Source organism: Centruroides vittatus, unplaced genomic scaffold, assembly GCF_030686945.1.
Source record: "Centruroides vittatus isolate TY-2023 unplaced genomic scaffold, ASM3068694v2 contig_1824, whole genome shotgun sequence".
NCBI lineage: Eukaryota > Metazoa > Arthropoda > Arachnida > Scorpiones > Buthidae > Centruroides > Centruroides vittatus.
Genome location: NW_027121123.1, coordinates 1,784,568 through 1,808,299, shown reverse-complemented (window position 1 = coordinate 1,808,299; position 23,732 = coordinate 1,784,568). Strand labels below are relative to the sequence as shown.

Genomic DNA, 23,732 nt, shown 5'->3' with positions numbered 1-23,732 from the left:
CTATTACATTAATTATATAAAGTTAATAATAAATATTTAATAATTTTTTAATATATTATATTTAAAATTGATGAAATTATTTCATTCATTGTCTATCTAATTTAACTAAAACTTTATTAAATAAGTTAATTAATAGTTCTTATATTTTAATTAAATCCATTTCTTATTTCATACATTAGCAAACCTAAGGAGAATTAAAATTTTAAGTACTCTAGAATGGAAATGGGAAAAATTGTCTAAAAATTTATTTTAAAATTAATATTTCATTTAATTTGGTTAATTTTATTACAGAATCTTTTACTTATAAATGCAATCAACAAAAGAAGTATTTATATACTCCGTAAATAAATATTGTTTATATTTATAAATTTGTATACATACATTGAAATATTTTGTTCATTTTCACATAGAATCTGATATTTTTAGAGTAAACTGGCCATAGGTCAAAAAGAAATATAACAACAAACACTATTAATCTTCACAATATAACAAATGTAACATATGAAAACAACAAACAAATAATTAAAGGGGAATAATTTTTAATAAATAAAATGTTTTGTATGATGTGCTTTAAGCATAAACAGTACATTGTCAGGGAACAAATAAAACAAAAATGGTGTCACAAATCAATTTCTGAAAGGAAAATAATAAAAACTTGTACTTATGATATAGATGGCTCCCAAATCTCTCTTTTGACCAATAATGTAATTAAAACCATAAAATCATGCTCACCTACAGACTTTAATTGTAAACTAATGAGAGTGATTAAATTTTAATTTTCAAAAGAAAAATCTCTGACCTCATGTCTCCTCTCTTCTGTAATGGTCATTCACTTGTCTGTGAAAAAGTAAATGTCTACTTATTTGGCTCAAATAAGTAGACATTTTTCCATGAAACTGACATATAAACAAGACTATTTTGACTTGTTATGTAGGACTCTATAATAACAATACTAACAGAAGAGAGTTTTTGATAACTTCAAAAATGTTTTTAATATCAAAATACCTAATTTTTTTTATAATATCAGAGTAACAAATTTTATTATATTAAAATAAATAACTGCATATAACATACTTTGTAGTAAGTATGATATGTGTATATCAAATATATTATAAATCATTCAGTATATTATGACTACAGTTGATCATTATTAAAGTAATCTAATCAAATATGAAATGACTTAAAACATTATTAAAACATATGTTAGTATATAATTAATTAAAAATTTACTACTATTAATTAAACTAAATATTTATTTTAAATCTACTTACTGGTTATTAAATACATAAAATTTAAATACTTATATCTTTATACTTTATATCAATTTCATGTCTTTAATATAAAAAGAAAAATATATATTTATTTTGAACTGGTTATAACAATGTTAGCTGTCAGAAAAATATTGATTCTATTTATTTCTAATGGCTAATTAGTTATAAAGATATTACTGTTTGTTTATTGTATTAAAAATATCAAAAGATTATATAAAACTTGAATATTTATTGGTAGTAATATAAATCAAGCATGTAATTTTATTACACGCTTGATTTATAAATGATATCGGACTGATTTTAACTACAGAACCACAGCAAACATAAATAGTTTCTAAGTTATTTTATTAGCATACTCATTATAGTTTTTACAATATAATTTATATTTTATTTCAAATCATTTTATATAATTTGTTAATAATAGTATAATTATGTAAATTTTAGCATACAGATTTGGGACAATATTTGGGACAACATCCAGGTGGACTCCATCCAAAAAATATAAAGGTTTGAAATTTTTTACATGTTAAAATGTGGAATTATATTTTATTTCATGTTCCTAACTGAATACTGATTTCATTTTTATATTCAGTATTTTAATGAATATAAAATGTTTGTGAATTTATTATTTCTTAGATAAAAGTGTTAAAAGGCCAAAAAACTTCACCTTTAGTATTCAAACATGATTAGTAAAAATTAAGGATGGATTATAGTTTAACGTAAGAATGATTAATCTGAAAAACACTAATTTATTCGATTTATGTAAAATCATATTGAAAGTAAATGAAATCTTAAACAGAATTAAGGAACAGATTTTTATATGTAATTAGTTTATTGAAGTGAGAATTGTTTGATTAATCTGTATGAATGCCAAGTTCAAACAAACATGTTTTACAGAATAATAGCAGTTGACATTATCTGTAATGGAATATGCACAATTTGTCTTAATATTAACTGAAACAATCACAACTGTTTTGGTCATTTGGTATAAATAAAAATTGGTTTGAATAGTCAAAAATAAAACTGTTATAAAGATAAAAATATTTGTATTAACTCTATACTTTGAAACTAAATTTAATTTAAACATACTAATAAACATCAAATAAAATATAATGTAACTATGATAGAATCCCAATTATCTGAGGTAATATGAACCAATGCTACCTCAGATAACCAAAAAAAATGGATAAAACAGACAGCCGTAGCTATTTTGGATTAAAAATTAAGATTATAAAAGATTTACATGGTATCACCTTTAAGCTTTTTTATACCTTTATCATCATCATTGCACATTCTGAGATCAAGTACCATTGAAGTCTGATGCCCTTTCAATCACAACATTCCACTTCTCTCTATCATAAGCAGTGTGGACTTCATGAAGCTTTTATGGGGAGTCAATTTTTAAAAAAAAATAGAGTTGGGAGTCATGTATTTTTCTGCCAACTCCCTTTTCCCTGGACATGACATAGATATTTGTCAGCTGTATATGATGTAATGACGTGGTGGTCAACAACTTGCTACAACCTCGAATGCTTGTCTCTGTAAGGTAGCCTGGAATGCTATGACCTTCAATAATTTAAATGCTTTTGCTGTTCTATTTTTCACCTGAAAAATATAGAAAAATCATATCAGGTCTTTCTGAGAAACACCTCAACCACTCCATCATTTATTTCCAGCTGAACTCATTTCACATTAGCCTACACTAAACAAAGTTTAGATGGTTTTCTATGGAAGTCCAGTCAAGGACAATGTATGATATTGAAATTTGGCATGCGAAGACACATTACAAGAGTTTTCAGAATCATCAAATTTAAGGAATGCAGTTACATGCAGCATAATAATATAAAATTCTGTTAAGAAATTTTAAATATTATATTGAGAAATAAATATAAATTGTTTATGATTAAAGTTTTTATACTACAATAATCTTTGACCTTTACTTTTTTGTAAAGGTCAAAAAAACTGTCTTATTCTTGATTTCCCCCCCCTCAGACAAGTTTTAATGTAGATAATTAGTAAATGAAGTATAATGTTTCATACCATTATTTAAATATATTTAAACATTTTAAGCCCAATAGTTATATTAAAGCCAAATGATAAGTAATACAGCCCAATTTAATCCAGCAATTGCTTGACTTGAACATTATTTAAATATTTCAGACATTTAATAAAATATTAAGATTTTTCTAAAAATTAATATCTTGGTATAATTTTGTAATTTTCAATGCTTGCTTTTATTTATTTATTTATTTATTTTTATTTTTTTGTTTGTTGTTTTATCATTTATATATGTATAAATAAAATTAAAAACATGAATTAAATTAAATTGCTTTAATTTTAATTTTTAAGCAACAAACATTTTAAATTAGCTTTGTTAATTTTTTTATTAAAAAATTGTTTTATTTACATAGCTTTTTCTGTTCCAACTATTGCGAGGCCTTGCTTATTGTCATGACAGACATGTGCTTCACAGGTAATTTAATTATTTTTATGTACATAAGACTGAATAATATATTCTATATTCAATATTTAGTTGTTTTTTATGTATAAAAATAGTTTATACTTCTTACAATAGCTGAAATGTTGAAAACATGAATAATATGAATTTAATATTACTGAAAAATATTCTGCTTTATTGGAGTCAGTAAACATACTAAAATTAAAACAAACTCCAAGCATTTTCAAGCAGTTCAATCCATCTTCAGGAGAAAATCAGATCTTAAAATGCAATTTTTAAAAAATTTAAAGCAATAGTCTGACAACTGTCAATATTTCAGATAGATCCAGGAGCAAGTCATATGGTTATACAATAACAACAAGTAACTTTCTATCTTGAAAAAAAAATTACTTTTATAAATAAATATAATAGTTTTAAAATAATCTTAATTTAGCAATTTCACAATATTAAAGTCCATCAGCTAAAAATGTAATTATATTGGTACATATGAATATATAATTATTTTTTTTCGATAGCTGTATGATTACGATGATGGTTCTTTGCCACAAGTTTCACAATGCCAGCAACATGGAAGTTCAAAAATAAATTGTACAGAAGGGAAGTAAATATTAGAGGGCTTTTTCTGTTAAATATCAATAAATATTTTTTGATAACCAAATCAACTAATAACCAAAAATCAGGGAGATTTGGTTTGTTTGAAAACAAATCTTAAGAAACCATTACATGATAACGCTAAGTTTATCCTGTTTAGAAATTGTCACATTTTTTGATTATTTATGAAGGTTTATTTAAAATATTTCAAGTCTACAGTAAAAATTTTAATTATATTGTCATGCACTTTTTCTACAGAGTTTTGTACATACTCAAGAACAGTTGGAAATTATTCAAAAACATTACTTTTATGATGATTTTTCCACAAGTTTATTTTTTGATTGTGTCTTTTCTTTTATTTTCAACTTTGTGATGTATTGTCAATTATTATGATGGCTAAACTTTATTATCCATACATATAGTTTTATTCCAGGTGCAATCACCTGTGCTGCTCTGACTTTATGGCTTGCATACTATCAAGATCCTTAAACGTATTTAAATTCTAAGTTATTTCCAAGCCCATATGTCCAATAAATAAAAATTAAAAGGTTATAAGTAATACTTCTGAAGATTAGTGATTTATTGTTTTTACATTTCCTTTACAAGTAGTAGACTTGGCAATGTTTGAGAATTGCTAGTTGTAATTAGCAAAATCTAAAATTTCCCTAAATATAAAAACTTTTTAAAAAGTTGTAATCTTAAAGTTCTCACTAAAATTAAGCACAGATATGTTTTCTATTATTTTATTTCTTATATTACAATCTTATATATAATTGGATATATACAGAATCTCCATAAAAAACCAATGTTTTTAGTGTTTTGGCCCAGTCTCATCAAAACAATTTTGTATGACCCTTTATTATGTAGGCCAAACCTGGTTTGATTAAGCTAATGTTTTAATTTTTTAACAATATTTTTTAATAATTTATGTGAACTATTGTAAATTTATTTATCACAAATAAATAATTATTATATTGTTCTAAATTTAATTCATCTATATTTTAGAGATTTAAAACCACAGAATCTGCTAATTAGTGAACTTGGAGAATTAAAACTAGCAGATTTTGGTAAGTCAGATTTTATTATTTAAAATTTTTGTAAATATGTAAATATTTTTGGAATTTAATACTGAATTTATTATTCCTCTTTAATACACATATGGAGTAATTTTAAATAAAGGTAAATGTTTTCTTTTTATATATATATGTATATATATATTTATTTATAGGTCTAGCACGAGCTAAATCTGTACCAAGTAGAACATATTCTCATGAAGTGGTGACACTTTGGTATCGCCCACCAGACGTTCTTTTAGGTTCTACAGATTATTCAACATCATTAGATATGTGGTATATTAAAATTTTTTTTTGTTTTTGTTTTAATTCTTTATTATAACAAGCTATATTTAATTTTTCCAATAAAAAAAAATCAATTTATCTTATGAATTGTATCCTTATTCTTCATATTCTATTATAATTTTCATTATCTGTACTGACTCAGGAAAATTTTAAAACATTGACATAGTATTAATGTGTGTTTATGTTAATTATGTTATTATGTTAATGTGAGAAAAACTTTAAATGAAAATTTGTTTAAATTAGGATTTCATTCAAAAAAATTGTGAAGTTCAATGTATATGAAGAAGCTTTAAAATATTAAAAGTGAAAATGCTTCTATAAGTTCATCAACAGTCTTGTCAGTTTGTTTTCATATAAACATATTAACACTAATTTAATTTTTCACAATTTTTTTCTAAAACTACTCTTTGCAATAAAAATTAATTTAAATATAAGTCTTATTTTAAATAATTTAAAAAAATACTTTTTAATACAATAAAATTAATCATTTTTAATAAGTTAAAATATTCCTAAATCTTTAGTATATAAAAACACTTAACACACCTTGCACACTTTTCTAGTTTAGCTAAGCTAAATTTAATCAAAACAGTTTTGATTAAATTTAGTTGCTGGAAAAGTGTGCAAGGTGTGTTAAGTGTTTTTATATATTGAAGTTCCAGTTATTCCAGACTATTTTTGATTATTGATAATCCTAAAACATTTTTTTAAAAAACCAAAGGATATGGATTAATGTATGGAATAGATAAGCAACTGTTATCCCAGTTGCTGACAAATTTATGATAAGGAAGTGAATTCTCCTCTATCATAAATTTTGTTTTACTTGGTATCTGCTTTAATCCTTTGCTCTCTTTCACTTCAAAATCTTGCTACACCATTGATCCTATAAATATTAATGATAAAAGTGAAAGCATATTAAAACAAAAAATATGTAAAAAAATAATAATACATTTTTTATATGCTTGTTATAAAAATTAGATGGCTTTTATATTTTCTCAGATAAATTAAAATTTATTTTACAAATAATTGACATTAAAAAAAAACCTTTAACTATTTTTACTACAGTTTACATCCATTAATAAATAAAGGTTATAATAATAAACAATTCATATATTAAAAATCTTTTATAAAGCCTACAAAATTGAAATAGGCATTGTTTTGTAGCCTTAATCCAAGTAATTAATATATAAAATAAATTTTTATCTCCATTAAAATAAGTTATTATTACATTATTTTAATTTCTAAGATATATGCAATAATAAACTAATTTCAATTAGAATAGTAATTAAATTTATGAAAGCTGTACATATAAATTTAAATGAATTATACTTATTAATAATTTTTATTTTAACAGGGGTGTAGGTTGCATATTCATAGAAATGATTTATGGTTCTGCAGCATTTCCTGGTCTTAAAGATGCTGTTGATCAGTTAGATAAAATTTGGAAGGTAAATATCTTTTAGATTTGTGTAAATTTAATATTGTAGTTTTAAAACAAAAACTATCATAGAATTGTGTAGGTTTAAAATTTATACAGAAATTCTAGAAGCATGCATAATTGGATACTTTGTTTAAAATGAATAATGAGTGGAACCTGGTTAAATCAAACTGGTGTAACTTGAAGTTGCATTACTTGAGTCATTTCTTTTCTTTGATCATCCAACATAGAGATTTACATGTTAATCAAACTTGTTAACTTGAATATGTTGCACCGTTTAACTCAAATGGGGTTTTCATAAACTCCTTGGGATTTTAATTTAAATAAAAATATTAATGTTTGTCTATCAAATAAACTAATCAGAAACTTTCTGTAGCACTAAAAGTAAGCATTGTGTTGTGACAGTAGGTGGGGGTTGCAGCTTCCAGACATCATATGTGTGGCCTAGATACTGTAACTGACATTCAAACCTGTTTTTGAACTTTTTTTTATTTTATTTGATTGCTGATAGATTTCTCCAACTAGTTGACATAATAAATAAAAGAATTTTTGATAAATTAACTTAAAATCAGACTATAATCTTTTTTTTATGTAAAAACTTTAACTTTTGTGGCAAAAGTTTAAAAATATAACAATCATAAAGAATGGTATATTTGTGATAAAAGGTAAAAAGCAGATTGATTACAGGTGCAAAATATTGCAATTTTAAAAAGTCCTAAACACTTAGGAGTGAATGGATCAACCATTTAGTAGCTTTCTTTCATTTTAATCTAAAAAGAATTATATAAGCATATTAGATGATTTTTAAAAACTTGAAGAATTATATCAAACTTAAGTTTTTCCCCATTGCAATAAGTTTCTCATTAAAAACTTTAATATATTTGATTTTCTACTCATTCTGAAAATTTGATGTCTTTAAATTACTTTTATGTAGTTGTGTGTACAGAATTCTATAATTCATGACTTGTATTTGGAATTTGTTTTTTTTCCTTCATGACATGTTTGTTGCATTTATTTCTAAATCTGTTTACATTATTTTAATCAAGAGAATCAGTGTTTAATATCATTATCATATTTTAATTCATATAAAATAAAATTCATTATTACAGTTAGTGAATTTATTGTATTAGATTATTCACATAATTAACTTTTAAAATATACTACATAAAAAATTTTTTGTTTTTTTATAAAAAGTTAAATAATTTATTTTCTAATATAACTTCACATAACATATAATCAGCAGAATGTATTAATTAGTAGTGTTAGTATTATCAGTTTATAAAATTAAAAATGAGTACCTCATTACTCTATAATTTATGGTTAAGTAATACTTAATGATAGATATTATTACTAATTATTAGGCAATAGTTAAGCATTGTATAATTATAATGTGTAACATACAATTTTGGTATCATCTAATATTTTTTTCTTTTTATAGAAAATAATAATAAATTAATTAGATAATTTGTGTCTATACTCTATATAACAATGGATAATAATAGATCGATATGTTAAGATAGAAATTATTAACATTAGATAGCAGCAATATGTTATCATTATGCAATATGTTAAAAACATATAGCAATATGTTAAAAAAAAAAAAGAAAGTGAATCAAAAGTAATTTGTTTTTATTAAATAAAGAGAAAAGAATTTTCCAAAAACTTGCTTTTTTAAACTAATGTTTTATGTTTGGAAAAGCAAAGACACATTAGTTCACTTGCTTTATATTGTTCGATAAGACATTAACACATTACTGCCAACTTGTCTTAGAATGAACATCAATGAAGCAAATTCTTGCATTAAAGCAAATTTTGCCATTGCCTTAGCAAAACAAAAATTTTACAAGGATTCATTAAACCAAACTGTAAATTATCTTTACAACACCCAAGAAATCATCCAGTTCACTCATTCATGGGCTACCATTGACTCTAGATGCTGTATTTATGCATTTAGGGAAAGAATTTTGGGTTGACTGCTTGTTTGCTTATGGCCCAAACTGGCTGACATCAATCCCATTTTACCAGGCTTAAAATTTATTAAGATATTTCCAAATATAGGTCAAAAAATTGAATTCCAATAATGATTTTACTATTCTTGTCAAAAAGTGCAGAAAGCAAAGTGGTACTGTTCTAAATATTTTATTTTGAGTAGAATAATTTTCTTCTAGTAAGCAGGGATGGGTTTGACCTCTGATTGTACAGCAATTCACATGTGGTTTTAGCAGCCTATTTTACTGTACTCAGAAAATGGGTTAAAGTTTAAGGACACCCACCCCGTTAAATGGATGTGGTTCCGTGCAAACACTTGCTAGTTTGCATATGAGGGGATGCATACAGTAATGTCAGGTTTGGCTACTTGTTCTCTTTTGATGCCAAAAAATACTATATTTTTTCAAACAATTTTTAACAAAAACATCATGGATTTCTTTTATCTTTGTTTTGTTTAACCACTCTGATATACTGCTCCACACTTAAATGGCAAATACCATCTCATTTTGTTTGATTTGAAACTCATTTAGATCATTAATTTCTTCTACTTCCACAAAACACCAGGGTGAAATCAAAACACACCTGAACCTGTTACCGGTATAATGGAAGAACAACTAATAAGTTTGAAAACGTTCATGATTTTTCATTTTTTCATCTTTTCGACTACACCAGTAACAGGTTCAGGTGCGTTTTGATCATTAATTTCTTTTTATAAATAAATTTAACTTTATTTAGTAAATTAATTTAAAATATAATTTAGAGATTTTGATTGCTTATTAATCCTTAACTCCATAAATTATACAATCTTGATCCTGAAAATCATTAATATGAATTTTTGATAGACCAAACTAACTTCTATTTCCCTAGCAATTCATACTAATGCAAGTTAACTGTACTTGTTCAATATTTAAAGATCCATATCCTTAACCAGCTGTCTAACTTTTAGCAATAACAGAAACAATAACTTATCTGTTTCTATGGAATATTGATTTTATTGATAATGTTTACTGCTGTTGAAATTGTTGGACAGCCTAAATGATGTATGCCATTCACAAAGATGTCAATAATCATTTGTTTTCCATTTGAAATTTATTAGTTTACATCAAGTAATTGTATTTTATTATTAAATATGCTATAAAATAGCATTCATATGCCTATTGATGTTTGGGCTAGGTGGTATGTTGTTTATAATATTGCATTATTTAGAAAAGTAGATTTTGGAAGAAAAGATACAAATAAGATAAATATTGGAAGAAGAAATTATCGAATCTTTCACTTTTGATGATGATGAATTATATGAAGACTATGTAGAAGAAAGTGAGCATACACTAGTGATTATGGAAATTGTATTACCTATGATATATACCAAAAAGCATTCAACAGTTGTCAACACTGTCCATGGGACCAGTGCCCATTGGAGTCTAATGCCATTTTCAATATCCTTTTCCACCCCTCTGTCTAGGGCACAGTGAAACAGCTTCTGAATACTATTTTTACACCATTCTTTTACATCATCCATCCATCCATTCCCATGTGGCATGCCTCTTTTATTTGTTCCCCCTATGATTTCAAGTGTTATAGTTTTAATTGCTCTCTTTTTACTCATTTTACAAATGTGACCAAAGAGGCCAAGTTTTTTTAGGATGACCCAGTGGAATAGTATTTTTGCAGGTTTGGACTTTTTTATTGACTTTGTCATTTGTGATTTTATCATGCCAGTCTATTCTGAGTAGCTTCCTATAGCATTTTCTTTTAAAGGCATCTAGTTGTCTTCTGGCTTTCTGGTGTAAAACCATGCTTCACAGCCATAGAGTATGCCACTAAAGATACATGTGTCCAAAATTTTTTATTTTGTTTTTATTGTGATGTTTTGACTTTCCCAAGCCTTATGTAGCCAAAGGATTGAGATTCCACAGATCCTTTGACTACACTTGTTTTTATTTCTTCAAGATAGTCTAGATTTTCAGTCAACTTTCTTCCTAGGTATGTAAATTCTGTAACCTTTTCAATTTTTGTTTCTTTATCTTGATTTGGCCTTTCAAATACCATCGTCTTGGTCTTTTCTAAGTTCATATGCAGTCTATATCTCATGCATTCTACATTTAAGTTGTTAAATGTATCTTCCAGATCAGTTGCATTTTCTTCAAAAATTACTGTATTACCTGTAAATCTAAGGTTGTTGGTTCTTTGACCATGCACAGATATGCCTTTGATATCACTTGTAAAGCATTCCATTGCCCTTTCAAACCGAATTATGAATAAAAGTGGGGATATCAAGTCTCCCTGTCTGGTACCTTTCTTTGTTTTAAACCAGTGTTTCTCAACCTCTAATGAATCATTGCCCCTTTCAATAAAACTGTTACATAGTATCGCCCCCTTCACTTCAAAGAAAATCCGATGCCGATCAAGCTTCAAAATTCCAATGCCGGGGGCCGAGGCTAATGCAAAATTCGTATTGCATTGAATAGACTAGTGACTAGTATAATGTTTTGTTTAATTATTGTACAATATAATGAATAAAATATCTAATTATTCTTAATATAATGTTTTACTATATTACCCAGAAAATTGTTTTTTGCCCCCAAAATATAAATTGTTACTAATTGCCCCCAACATGGAAAAACACCCACATGGAGGCAATAACATCTCCATTGTGAGAAACACTGTTTTAAACCATGTTCCAAGACTTCCAAAATTTTTCACTGCTGCCTCTGCATTGTCATTAATATCCTGTAGAAGAGTTATTTTGAAGTTTAATGACAAGACAATACAAAAATATTACATTTTTGAGTCCAATTCTTTCATCCAATTTCACACCAACCACAGAAGTAACAGTCACAGTAGCTCGAAGAAAAACTTTGTTAAAAAGACAAAAATGTAATTTGGACTCAAAAGTGTAATATTTTTGTATTGTCTTGTCATTAACTTCAAAACAGAAGAAATCCAGGAGTTATTATGTAAATTAAGAAGAGTTATTATTTTTTGTCCACTTTGAAAGATTCAAACACTACACATATTGCCTTGGTCTATGGAGTCTAATGCTTTATTGAAATCAATAAAGTAGGCACATATCAACAGATATACAAAGTAATATATTTAAGCATCATTGCAATTTGTAATAACATATAGGTTACAGAGAAGAAAGCAAGAAGAATAAACCAAAAAATGCAACTTATTACATATAAAGCTACATTGAACTTATTTCACACCAGGTACCTCACTAATACTGTTAACTGAGCACTGTTTCATGAACTTGCCATTCTGTTATGGAAGCAAGAAAAACATCCAGCAATGAGAGTTGCATAACTTTTTGGCTATTATGAGCTTTTATTTAAAAAAAAATAAAATTGTATATGGTGCCATCTGTTATCAGATTTTGTTATAAAAACTTTTTATATTTTTAATTACTATAAAATAGTAAAAAGCTTAATTTTGAAAGTAGGGATGAGTTTTATGAAAAGGTGTAAATGTTAATAACGAATAAAATTTTAAGTTTTATTCCTCTCAAGATACATGACCTCCTCCTATCTCCTCACCCTCTCTATCACAAAAATTTAATATCACAAAAATAGCATCAATGCCCCCTCATATGCAAGCCACTGTGCCGAATTTCATTTCTTAACTAGATGCCAACACATACAAGTGGAATTTTTGATATATATGGATGTTATAGACAAAGTGATTAATCAGGCATTATGAATAATGACCAAAAAGGATGGGCAGTGTAATAAATATTGATTAATTTATCAAATTGACCGGTCATTATGAATACTGCTATCACCTAGTCGGGCAAAATGATAATAATAAGTTGAGGAATGATCATCCGACATACGCTAGCTAATCAGCACTCAGTTGCGTGTGTGTATCGTGTTTAGTACCAAATTTAACATTCGATTAAAAAAAATTCCACTTATTTCATTTAGAAATATTTATTTTTTGTGAATTATTTCAAAGTATTTTAAAAAGAATATGTAATCTTTTAAAACTAAGTACTATTAACTATATTAATTAAATGGCAAATTTTTACCTATGTGCACCATCTTGGCGGTGGTTGCGACCGTTTGTGCTCTTGATGGAGTTTTCCTGGAGGGGAGCTGCCGGCAGGCCACTGATTGCTTAACGTTACTAGATATTGATACATACTAGTTATTGATATACGTGTTCAAGAACTACCGTGAATAAATAACTAGTGACGTTAAACAATCGGCGGCCTGCCGGTGGCTCCCCTCTGGGAGGAATCTGTCAAGAGCACAAACAGTCGTGACTGCCGCCAAATTCGGTACTAAACACAATACACACGCGCAACTGAGTGCCCATTGGCTAGTGTATTTCGTATGATCACTCCTCAACTTATTATTATCACTTTGCCTGACTAGGTGATAGCAGTATTCATAATGAACCAGTCAATTTGATAAATTATTGAAATTTATTACAATGCCCGATTTTGTTGGTCATTATTCATAATGCCCATATTAATCACTGTGTCCATAACATATATATCAAAAATCCCACTTGTATGTGTATTGAATCTGGAAAAGTGAAATTTGACATTATTCGATACTTTTCCTTGTTATGTACAGTACACACAACAGCTGGGAAGGTAAAAGGGGATTCACAGCTTATCTAGGCCTCAACAATATAATATGAACAATATTTCAACAGCCAATAGAATGCATTCTCTTGTTTATGATGTCATGGATAATGCAATCATTACAGTTTCTTGCAGGTCTACAGCAAAATTATGCTTCAATTTAAAAAATAAGATTTTATGAGTGATGCAATTTCAATAGCTGCACTGTGATTTGGATATCAAAGACCCTATGGATTCAAATAAACCTTCAGAAACAATAGAAAATTCTAAAATTTTGCATAATATATAGGTTAAGGTTTGGCTACAGTATGGAAAAAAGATGCTTCAAGATCAAAATATAAGTGAAAACTTTTAATAAACTTATACAGATGTGATAAATGAAAGTAGATACACTAGTTTATGCTAGTATATGTAAAAAGCTGAGATTTCTAAATTCATAATTGATTATTTGAATATTTTGATCTGTGAAGATATGATATACAAAACTATGACCTCTACAATTTTTCAATTTTTAATTATTAAAACTAAAATAAATGTAGAAAATGTTTGTATCCAGATGTGTATCAAATCAGTGATTTTATGAGAACAAAAAGTCAATAGGACAAATTCAATGTTACAATTACAAAAACGGTTAATGTGAGCCTAGGTATACAAAATGGCGACCATCGACAATAACGTAAACGCACCTATATTTAAACTTTTTTTAAAACTAAAACATTTTTAAAACGTAAATTTGCTACTTACTTCTTCCCCTGCTTTTGGTTACTTTTCCTACTCTTGGACCAGAAACGAAAAATAAAAAAGTCATCATACTACCTATAAATTCAATCAATGCATGGACGAAGTGAATTACGAGATTCTATACATCAGTGGTTCGAACAAAATTTGCCTGTATTGTACATAAATTTTACTCCTCTTAAGAACTGCAGTCTTGTGATTCACATCTCTCACCTTTTCATCTACGATAGGCAGTGTCTCCACAGAGGGTGGCACCTGCAATCCATGGCCACCTAGCCTTCCATGTGTCATTCACGTTGTCTTTCGGGTCGGAAATCACTATTACATATCCTTGGTTATGACAAATTTAACACATCTAACACACTTTTAAATACATTTACACACTATAAACGCACATTTAAACCATGTTTAAACACATTTAACTCACATTTACACACTATAAATGCACATTTAAACCAAGTTCAAACACATTTAAGTCATATTTGCACACTTTTAAACACATTTACACACTTTAAATGCACATTTGAACCACATATAAACCATTTACAAAATTTTTACCTCACACAATGTTAACACACCTTTAATACACTTTTATGACATTTAACACACATTAAACACATTAAGGACACGTTTAACATGTTAATTACCATTGACAAACTTTCCTCCTCGATAACTTTAGACTTCGAGTAAATTGTACAAACTTTAAAAAACACAGACACTTTTAAAAAAATTAACAACGTGCATAATCCGTCTACATCGTAACCAAAATTCGAAATTCACATTATTCCTCATGTTTCTTGAACGGAATTTTTTGATGGATATTTGCATACGAAGGCATCATTACTATCAGCGCCATCTACATTTCTTTTCTAAAAACACTTGCCATCGAGGTTACCAAAAGCACCGCCATTTTGTATACTTAGGCTCACATTAACCACAAAAACCTTTAATGAATAATAAAAGCATCACTTATAAAGTTAAAAAGTACTATATTTATTAAGATTCTATTAAAATTCCATTAAAATTTGGGAATGCCTTGATGTATACTAGTTTTAAAAATATTGTAATTAAAAATGAAGGCACAGAAATTGTTTCAAATTTCATTTATTTTAAGCATTTATTAAAACTTCAAAAAATGCAGGAAACAATATGAAGTTTTTTAATATATCTTATATAATTTATAAATTATATTCATTATGGATTCATTTGTTAGGTTATTGGGCTGCAATTTGAAAAAATTGTAGACCTATAAATTCTCACTGTCATTCATCCATCTGTCTGTCTTTCCTTAATTTCAAAAATGGACTTAGATAGATGAAAGATGAGACCAGATATGGAAACCTTAGAGGCAGGAGGCCCCAATTAACTATATACAAACTTCCAATGCAATGCGAACTGGAAATTATTTCAATTCAAAAATTTTCCCCCGAAAAGTGTTAGATGGATAACTGGCACAATGGTTAAAGGAAAAGTATGATGTACAAGGACACACCATTACTAATTTGAGGTGGAGAGCATATATTTTAAATTAAATTAATTAAAAATTGCAGCCCACCATTGTGACAATATCACAATAAATAATTGCTTGTATATCTATCAGAATAAAATTGATATATTAATCAATATTTTTCAAAAAATGAATATATTAATTTATACTTTTGAATATTTCAGGTTTTGGGTACACCAACAGAAGAAACTTGGGAGGGTGTATCACGCTTTCCTAATTATAAACCAGGTATGTTAAGTTGAATTATTTTAAGTTTTCTTCTATCAATTTTATAATTTCAAATTGACTACAGATTTAATTTTCTAAGAATTTAATAATGATAATTTTAATTATTAAAACAATAATTTAACTGATATACATTAAAAGATCTTATTGTTATTGCAATTTCACTTTTAAATATGAAAATGTACTAAAATGTGTTAAATTTAATATTTTTTCATCTTGTGTATTGAACTATAACATGAGAGAGGCTGGAATTCTTAGTATAAACATGCATGTCACTGATTTAAATTGCATAACTAGCAGAAAATCTTGTGAAAAGCAACATAGCAAGTATTGGGACAATATGTATAAAAATATAAAACAATAATTTAAGAAATTGAAAAAATCATAAATTGTTTTACAAAGGATATCAAAATCAGAAATGCTTTTATAAAATTTATTCAGTATTTTTGGTATTGTTAAAATAAAAACTTTTAAATACAAAATTTTATGAAATTAAACTTTTATGTATCACAAAAGAAAAAAATAAACATTTTGTATGTGAAAAATTTGATATACAAAGCATAGTTTGTCAGTTTATTTTGAATAAGTATTCTTTTAATTTTTATGCATATATGTAATATTTATAAAGTACAAAATGAAATATTTACCTTTTTTTTTAATCCCTAAAATAGTAATATCTTGTAATGTCTGCTGGATAGATTGTCTTACTTTTTTCATATTGTAATGACAAATATAAGGATTTGTAAAAAATGAATAAAACTGTTGTTTTATTATTTGGAATTTAAGACCTTTTGAAGTTATTTAATTTTCTTTAAGTTCATCTTTTTTTTTATATAAATATTTATAATGAATTCTGTATATGCATAGTGATAGCATTATATAACTTGTGTATAATGAATATAAAAAGATATAGTATTCAATAAAGTGGATTTGATAACAGTCTGTTGTCTTAAAATATCACTTCATTGTGAGTTGAAAAAAAATAAAACAAAAGACATAATTTCAACTAAAAGAAGAACTATAAATAATTGTTAAAATCAATAGATATTGAATACAGATACTTAGAATATCATAGACTATTGAACAGAAATATATTTTTGAGTTTTAATTATTTTGAGGGCATTACAGATAAGTACAGTATGGTCTCATTTTATGCAGAGGTTGCATTTCAGTAGATTTCACATATATTTGTATTCTATCTCAAGTAGTCCTAGATGACTGCCTAAATATTTATGGAATTATTTACAATTAATAGAAAAGCATTAAAATGTATTTGATTTCACAGTTCCATTGTGATTTCAGTTTTGTTACAAAGTGCCAAAAGTTTGTTTTATGTAACTTGCACATTGTACACAATTTTCTTCTTTTATTCATGCATTAGAACATTCTATTTTTGTTTTCATTTTGATTTTTTTTCCTCAGAGATAGACTATAGAAAATTGCTTATACACTTTTATTCCACAATGAATTTTTAGAATTGTTAAATTTCCCCTCTGCAACCAAGGTTAACCCTTGGTTGCAGAGGGGAAATTCATCATCTATTAGTGTTTAATAGATGGTTTGTTTGATCAGTTATTTCCTGATCTTAAATAAATTCAAACATAATATTTAAGTCTACATGAGATATATTTGAACAACAGGATTTCTGAAGCATTTAAGATTTCAGCTCCAATAAGTCTCTCACCAGTTGCTTAGTGTGGGCCTAGCCAAATCCATGATGGGTATGGGGGAAAAAGACCCTCTTTTGTGTCCACAGGAAGGAAAGAGTAAAAAATACATATGACGACTTAAATGAAAAAAAAGTCTTAAGTCGAATTAATAAAAGAAATTATGATGTATTCTGTTTTTCTTAAGTCTTGGTCACACTATGCGATTTCCAGCCGCGCAGGTGACCGCAACTGCAACAAGTGCAACTCACACGCATCTTCTCATGGTCACACATTGTTCATTGACGTTGCAACTCAGAAACACGTGACCCTATAATAAACCAATAAAATTACAGTAGCTTGTTTTTGACTACTTCCGTGAGTTTACCAACATTTTAAGTTCTACTTCATAGTATTTACGGAATTTTACCCACTTTTCTTATTAAAATGGTAAGCAGTTCCTTTTCTGGAACGAATAAAATAAAAAAAAACGATTACTGTATATCTCAGCAGATAAGACAACCTTCAGATAAGACAATGTATAAATTTTCGTCGAAGTTTTATAGTTTTAGCATATATCTGTCCTATAAGACGGCCTATGAATTTAGTTTAGATCAGCAATCATTATTTGAATAATAATACTGTATAGCATATATGGAATTATGTCCTATTTGTAATTTTTTGAATAAACAAATTTTATTTTCTTGCATCTGGCAATTTTTGCAAACATTTGCACTAATTTGGGCATTCGGGTAATGACCATGACTATTCACAAAACATTGTATGGGCTATTCTATTTTGTGCACATACCCTACTCTCTTCTAGTAAATAATGACGGTTTGTCTGTCTTTTTATAATGGTTTTAATTTATATAAATTTTAATCTAATTTTCTTGTATCTGTCCTATAAGACAACCCCGGATTTTCGGAGCCATTTTTTTATGGTTCAACTATTGTCTTATCCACCAAGATATACGGTATTTTGATATAGCTGGCAAAAATACACAAAAAGATAAAATCTTCGATAAAACAAAGAATTAAAATCCCACAGGTATTCGTGAGCCCAAATAAACTCAATCAATCTTGACTCTGTAAAAGTATAAATCCTCTAACTATCTGCCATGAGGACAAACTATTTTCAATGTTGTCACCGTATGATGTGGCACAACGGCGTTTGCTGATTGGATGCATGTTTGCAATCGGCACGAGTAGAACAAACTTTTTGTTTCTAGTTGTGGTTGCAGTCGCACCGGTTTTTGAGGGGGGATTACTAGTTAAACGGAACAGCCGTCACGGTTGCAGTCACTCATGCGGCTGGAAATTGCATAGTGTGACCAGGGCTTTAGAGGAGTTAATATTACAATGTATGAAGAACTTAGTTTTCAAATTTTCATTTTCAAATGGTATTTCTATCTGCATAATATTGTATTTGCAGAATTATTATACATATGCTTATATGCAATATTTAAGAACTAGAGTCTACCCATTGTGTTTGTGTACTCTGATGTATTCTCAACACATGTTAGGTGAGAATAGTCCAGACTACTATTAGGCAAATTGACCATCTTGCTTCTCTGTCTGATGATGTGATCTTTTGTCAAACTGTGTCAGCTATATGTAGTATCTATTACTGCATCATACAGGCATATGTGGCTTTTAAATATCTTCAGATGTGTAAATTGAAAATTCTGAACTCTGTGTGCTTCTGCAAGTCTTTTTATAGGATACCCAGGTAGCAATTTTAAGATGTTTTGGCGACAATCAGACCACAACTGTATCATTTACATATCTGCCTGAGACATAGCTGTGTGTTGAGTTTACAGTAATCAGACAACTCTATACGGTTATGTAACTTTTTTGTGAATGGGTGTATTTTAATAATTTATTTTCTGAATAAAAAACTATTTATTTAAGTTTATCAACAAATTTTGATTATTGTTTTATTATTTTGACATTTTTCAAATTTTTTTTAATACTCATAAAATTCAATTATTTCTTTCTTTCTAAAAATAATTAACTGTATTTTTGTGAAAATTTATCATTTGAGAATTTCTGACTGCTGATCATGTTACAGTAAATGTAAAATATTTATTCTAAACCAAAGAGAATCACTATTTCTTTTGCATAGTATTATTAAATGTTAATTTTAATATTAAAACTAAGTTTAAAAAATGAATTATTATAAATCTAATTATTTCAAATTTAAGAAATTTCTAATGAAAATTTTATTGAACATAATATCAATGAAGTAAAAATGAAAATTTAGCAGCTAGAAATCCGAAATAAAAATCAGTAGTATTACTGTATTCCAAAGGTTTCCTTATCCGGTCGGTTATTGCTGATACTATGACACCATTATCATATAATTATTTATCTACTATCTGATTTTGTTTGTCCTTAAAGATTATAATTCAAGGAAGAGCATATTATATAAAATTAAAATATTTTAAATTTAACAAATGAAAATACAATTTTCACATCAAAATCAATATTTAAATTGTCTTTGAATAAGAAAGGTATAAATTAAATATGGTGAAACCTGGTTAACTCGAATCAGACGGAAAAAATTTGGACTTTTGATAAATCAAATTCCTCAAAACTTTTTAAACATGTTATGCTAGGCGATTGAATTGGGGAAAGAAAATGACTTTGAGTTAACCTGGATCCGATGTAATAATGTAGTTCTCTATTATTTAGAACTATTTTTGATCAGAAATTTATTCAGCAGGAATTGTTTATTGCAAACTTACAGAATGATTTGAGAGAACTATTTTTTGTCAAATAATTTTCTTTAATATGTTATACTTTTTAAGTAAAGAAACTAAATCAGGAAATCAGATTATGATAAAGCTGAACTTATAATATAATTCTTAACTAAAAAATTATAATTTTTAGTTAGTAAAGTAATATAAAATTTGATACAAAAAAGTAAGTAAATTTCTAAAAATTAATAATGTAAGCAAGATTTAACAGAATTTTAATTTTGTCAACATCTAAAGATGAAAAGTAATTGAAAATAATTTATTTATACTGTATACCTATATTAAATTTTCTTTGTTCTTTTGATAAAAAGTTAAATAAAATAAAACATAAAAAATTATTTCATTCATTTTCGGTAAAAACAAGAATGAATAAGATTAACCTTTAATAATGGAAAGAAAAATAATTAAAATTTTTATATATAAAATTTGGATAATATTGTTTTTATAAGACTTTTTTTTGTATGAAACTTAATTAATTTTAAAATATTTATTAATATATTTAAATTGGTTTTAGGAATTAGAATCTTTGTTTCATAAATTTCTTCAAAAAGAACTCTGAACTTTGTAAGTTGAAAAATAAGTGTATCATCAGTATCTTATATGTATATAAGTTCTAAAAAACAAATATACTCTATAATCTGATAAGTGGCAAGAAGACATTTTGTATTACCTTAACTATAAATATATTATACTTTTAGTTAGAGCTGGATCTATAGCAGGATCCTTGTCCTGGGTGGCAGAATCAAGAAGGCAACAAAATGATAAATAAAAAGTTGTTTTGAATTATTATTAAATTGTATCTTTTGAAATATTTCGTACTCATCTGTGACATTGTACAGGGTATTAAGAAATTACACTGACAAAATGAAATAAGTGGTAGAGGGGGGTCAATATAAGCAATTTAGTCTATAAATTGGGTGTTTTTGCAACTCTCTTAAGAGATACAGGCTCTTAAAGTTTCTTTGCTGTCCTGCATAGAATATATATGCAGTAGAGCATCGTTTATCTGAATCAATTGGGGACTGGGGTTTTTCAGATAACTGATTTTTTCGGATAACCGATTATGTATGAAAAAATATATTAACCTATCCAATGTAGAAATTTTTCTCCGTTGCATGTTGCTTTGTGTTGAATTTTTGTCGATTTTAAGCCTAACGAACATTTTTATAATAATAATCGAGGCTATTGTGTCGTTAAAAATGATTTCTTTATTTTGTACAAACAAAATAAAAATATTGAAAAATATAAAAACAAAAAAATTATACTTTAGAAGTTAATCTAGTATCAAAAACGTTTGATTCAGCACGACACAGTCCGACTGGAAAGCTTTCGGTTGACCGGCTTTCGGATAAACGACGATCTACTGTATAGTACAGGAAAGCTCACCTTCATTATCACGTCTTGTTTGATGGTTTAGCAATTTTAAAAACAAAGATAGATGCATCTTAGAAAAGTGAAAACTGGAATCAACAGATAATGTTTATTAGTTGTTGTTGTTGTTTCGTTATTGATAACCCACTTTTAATTATGTTAAATTTTAAATGCAATTAACAATGAAAAGGTTAACACTAAATCCAGAACCCGTTACCGGTGTAAATCGTGTGAAAAAACCTTTCTTCACAAACATTTTCAAACTTTCTAAGATAGTTCTTCCTCAGGCAGAAACGACATTCTCATCATGTGGAAGACAGTACCTGACATCTTGGCTTTTGTGCAAGTCGTTAACGACAACCCATATGGCTTAACGCTAGACGTTGAGCAGTGTAGCAATACCGAAGTCCATTTTTTGGACATAAACATTGAAGTGGATGGATCTGCCATCTTCACATTGATATACCACAAACCATGTGCCGCTTCTACATACATACCAGTGGGTTCATGCAACCCATTCTCCTACAAGGCTGCAGCCTTTAATACTCTAGTTTTCCCATTCATCCACCTCACAAGCCCTAGCCACCGAGTTAAATTACATTAAGAAGATAGCAGCCAGACACGAATGTTCTAATCTAGCACACCATCTGGTTGAGTGGCATCAACATTCGCAATACACACCCACTACACGTGCGAAGGCCAGCACCGACCCAGAAGATCATATATGCATCTCGGTCACGTTTAACCCATATGTTAAAGCAGTGTACGACAGAGATCGCCAGCAAGCATCAAATACAAATAATGTATAGGAGATGTCCCACAATCTTCAACATCCTCAGAAATGGAAAGGACTCTCCGGATCGTAACAGACTTTCCAGTGTGTACTCCATCCCACTCAATGATAACAGATGTGACAGAGCCTTTATATTGGTTCCACCAAGCACTCTTTAAATACCAGAATACGTGAGCACCAGGCGGGCCTTTGACACAGGCGACACACCACTGCCCGGCCACCTATGCGTCTGATCCCAACATCGAGGCGGAATTCAACAAGACTGACATCATTATCATTGCACCCCACCTAGAACATCTAAAATGGCTAGAAGCTGTATCCATCTACGATGCTAACCACATGACCACCTGTATCAACCGAAAGGATGAACTTAGTCTTTCTGTAGCATGGCAGGCCCTTATAGATGGTGGGTGACCTTTAAATATCGCCATCTGCACACGAGTGCACATGCCCATCTCAGCGAGTTTTGTTGTGCGAGCATTTAGTTTTGTTTTAAATCTCCATATTCTATTTTTTTTGAAGCATTCCATCAGATTTTTTACCTGAGGAATAACTATCTTAGAAAGTTCAAAAACATTTGTGAAGAGAGATTTTTTCACACAATCTACACTGATAACAGGTTCCAGACTTAGTGTTGATTTCACCCCCGGTGTTAAGGTGATGTTGAGTTTCTTATTTAATGAAAAGCTTGTAGTCAAACAAAATATTTTAATAAATAAAGAATAAAAGCCCAAATTCCAAAAAGAGAATATCTTTATTTAAGTGCAATGTTTTATAAGATTAATTAAGTAGAAGAAAATGTACATTTCATAGTAAAAATTGTATTTTAATGCTAAACTCTCCTCTTTTAAAAAATGTTGGCATTCTAATTTGCATTTCAACACAGTATTGTCTACATGTATGACATTGTATGACATTTAATTATGCTGACTAAGTGAATGTTTATAAGAAATAATGGAGAAATTCACATCTAAGGAGCTAGCAAGCTAATATTTATA

At 27.9% G+C, this 23,732-nt stretch overlaps 1 protein-coding gene across 5 annotated transcripts in view; it reads left to right on the top strand.

Moving 5' to 3' along the window:
* Positions 1-23,732, top strand: part of Eip63E (cyclin dependent kinase Eip63E) — an 89,841-nt gene that overhangs the window by 39,995 nt on the left and 26,114 nt on the right. For all 5 annotated transcript variants that reach the window (XM_067264169.1, XM_067264170.1, XM_067264168.1 and 2 more), the window contains 6 exons: positions 1,716-1,778; positions 3,683-3,744; positions 5,326-5,387; positions 5,549-5,669; positions 7,030-7,123; positions 16,103-16,166. In XM_067264169.1, coding sequence (XP_067120270.1) covers positions 1,716-1,778; positions 3,683-3,744; positions 5,326-5,387; positions 5,549-5,669; positions 7,030-7,123; positions 16,103-16,166 — 466 coding nt within the window. The remainder of the gene's footprint in view (positions 1-1,715; positions 1,779-3,682; positions 3,745-5,325; positions 5,388-5,548; positions 5,670-7,029; positions 7,124-16,102; positions 16,167-23,732) is intronic.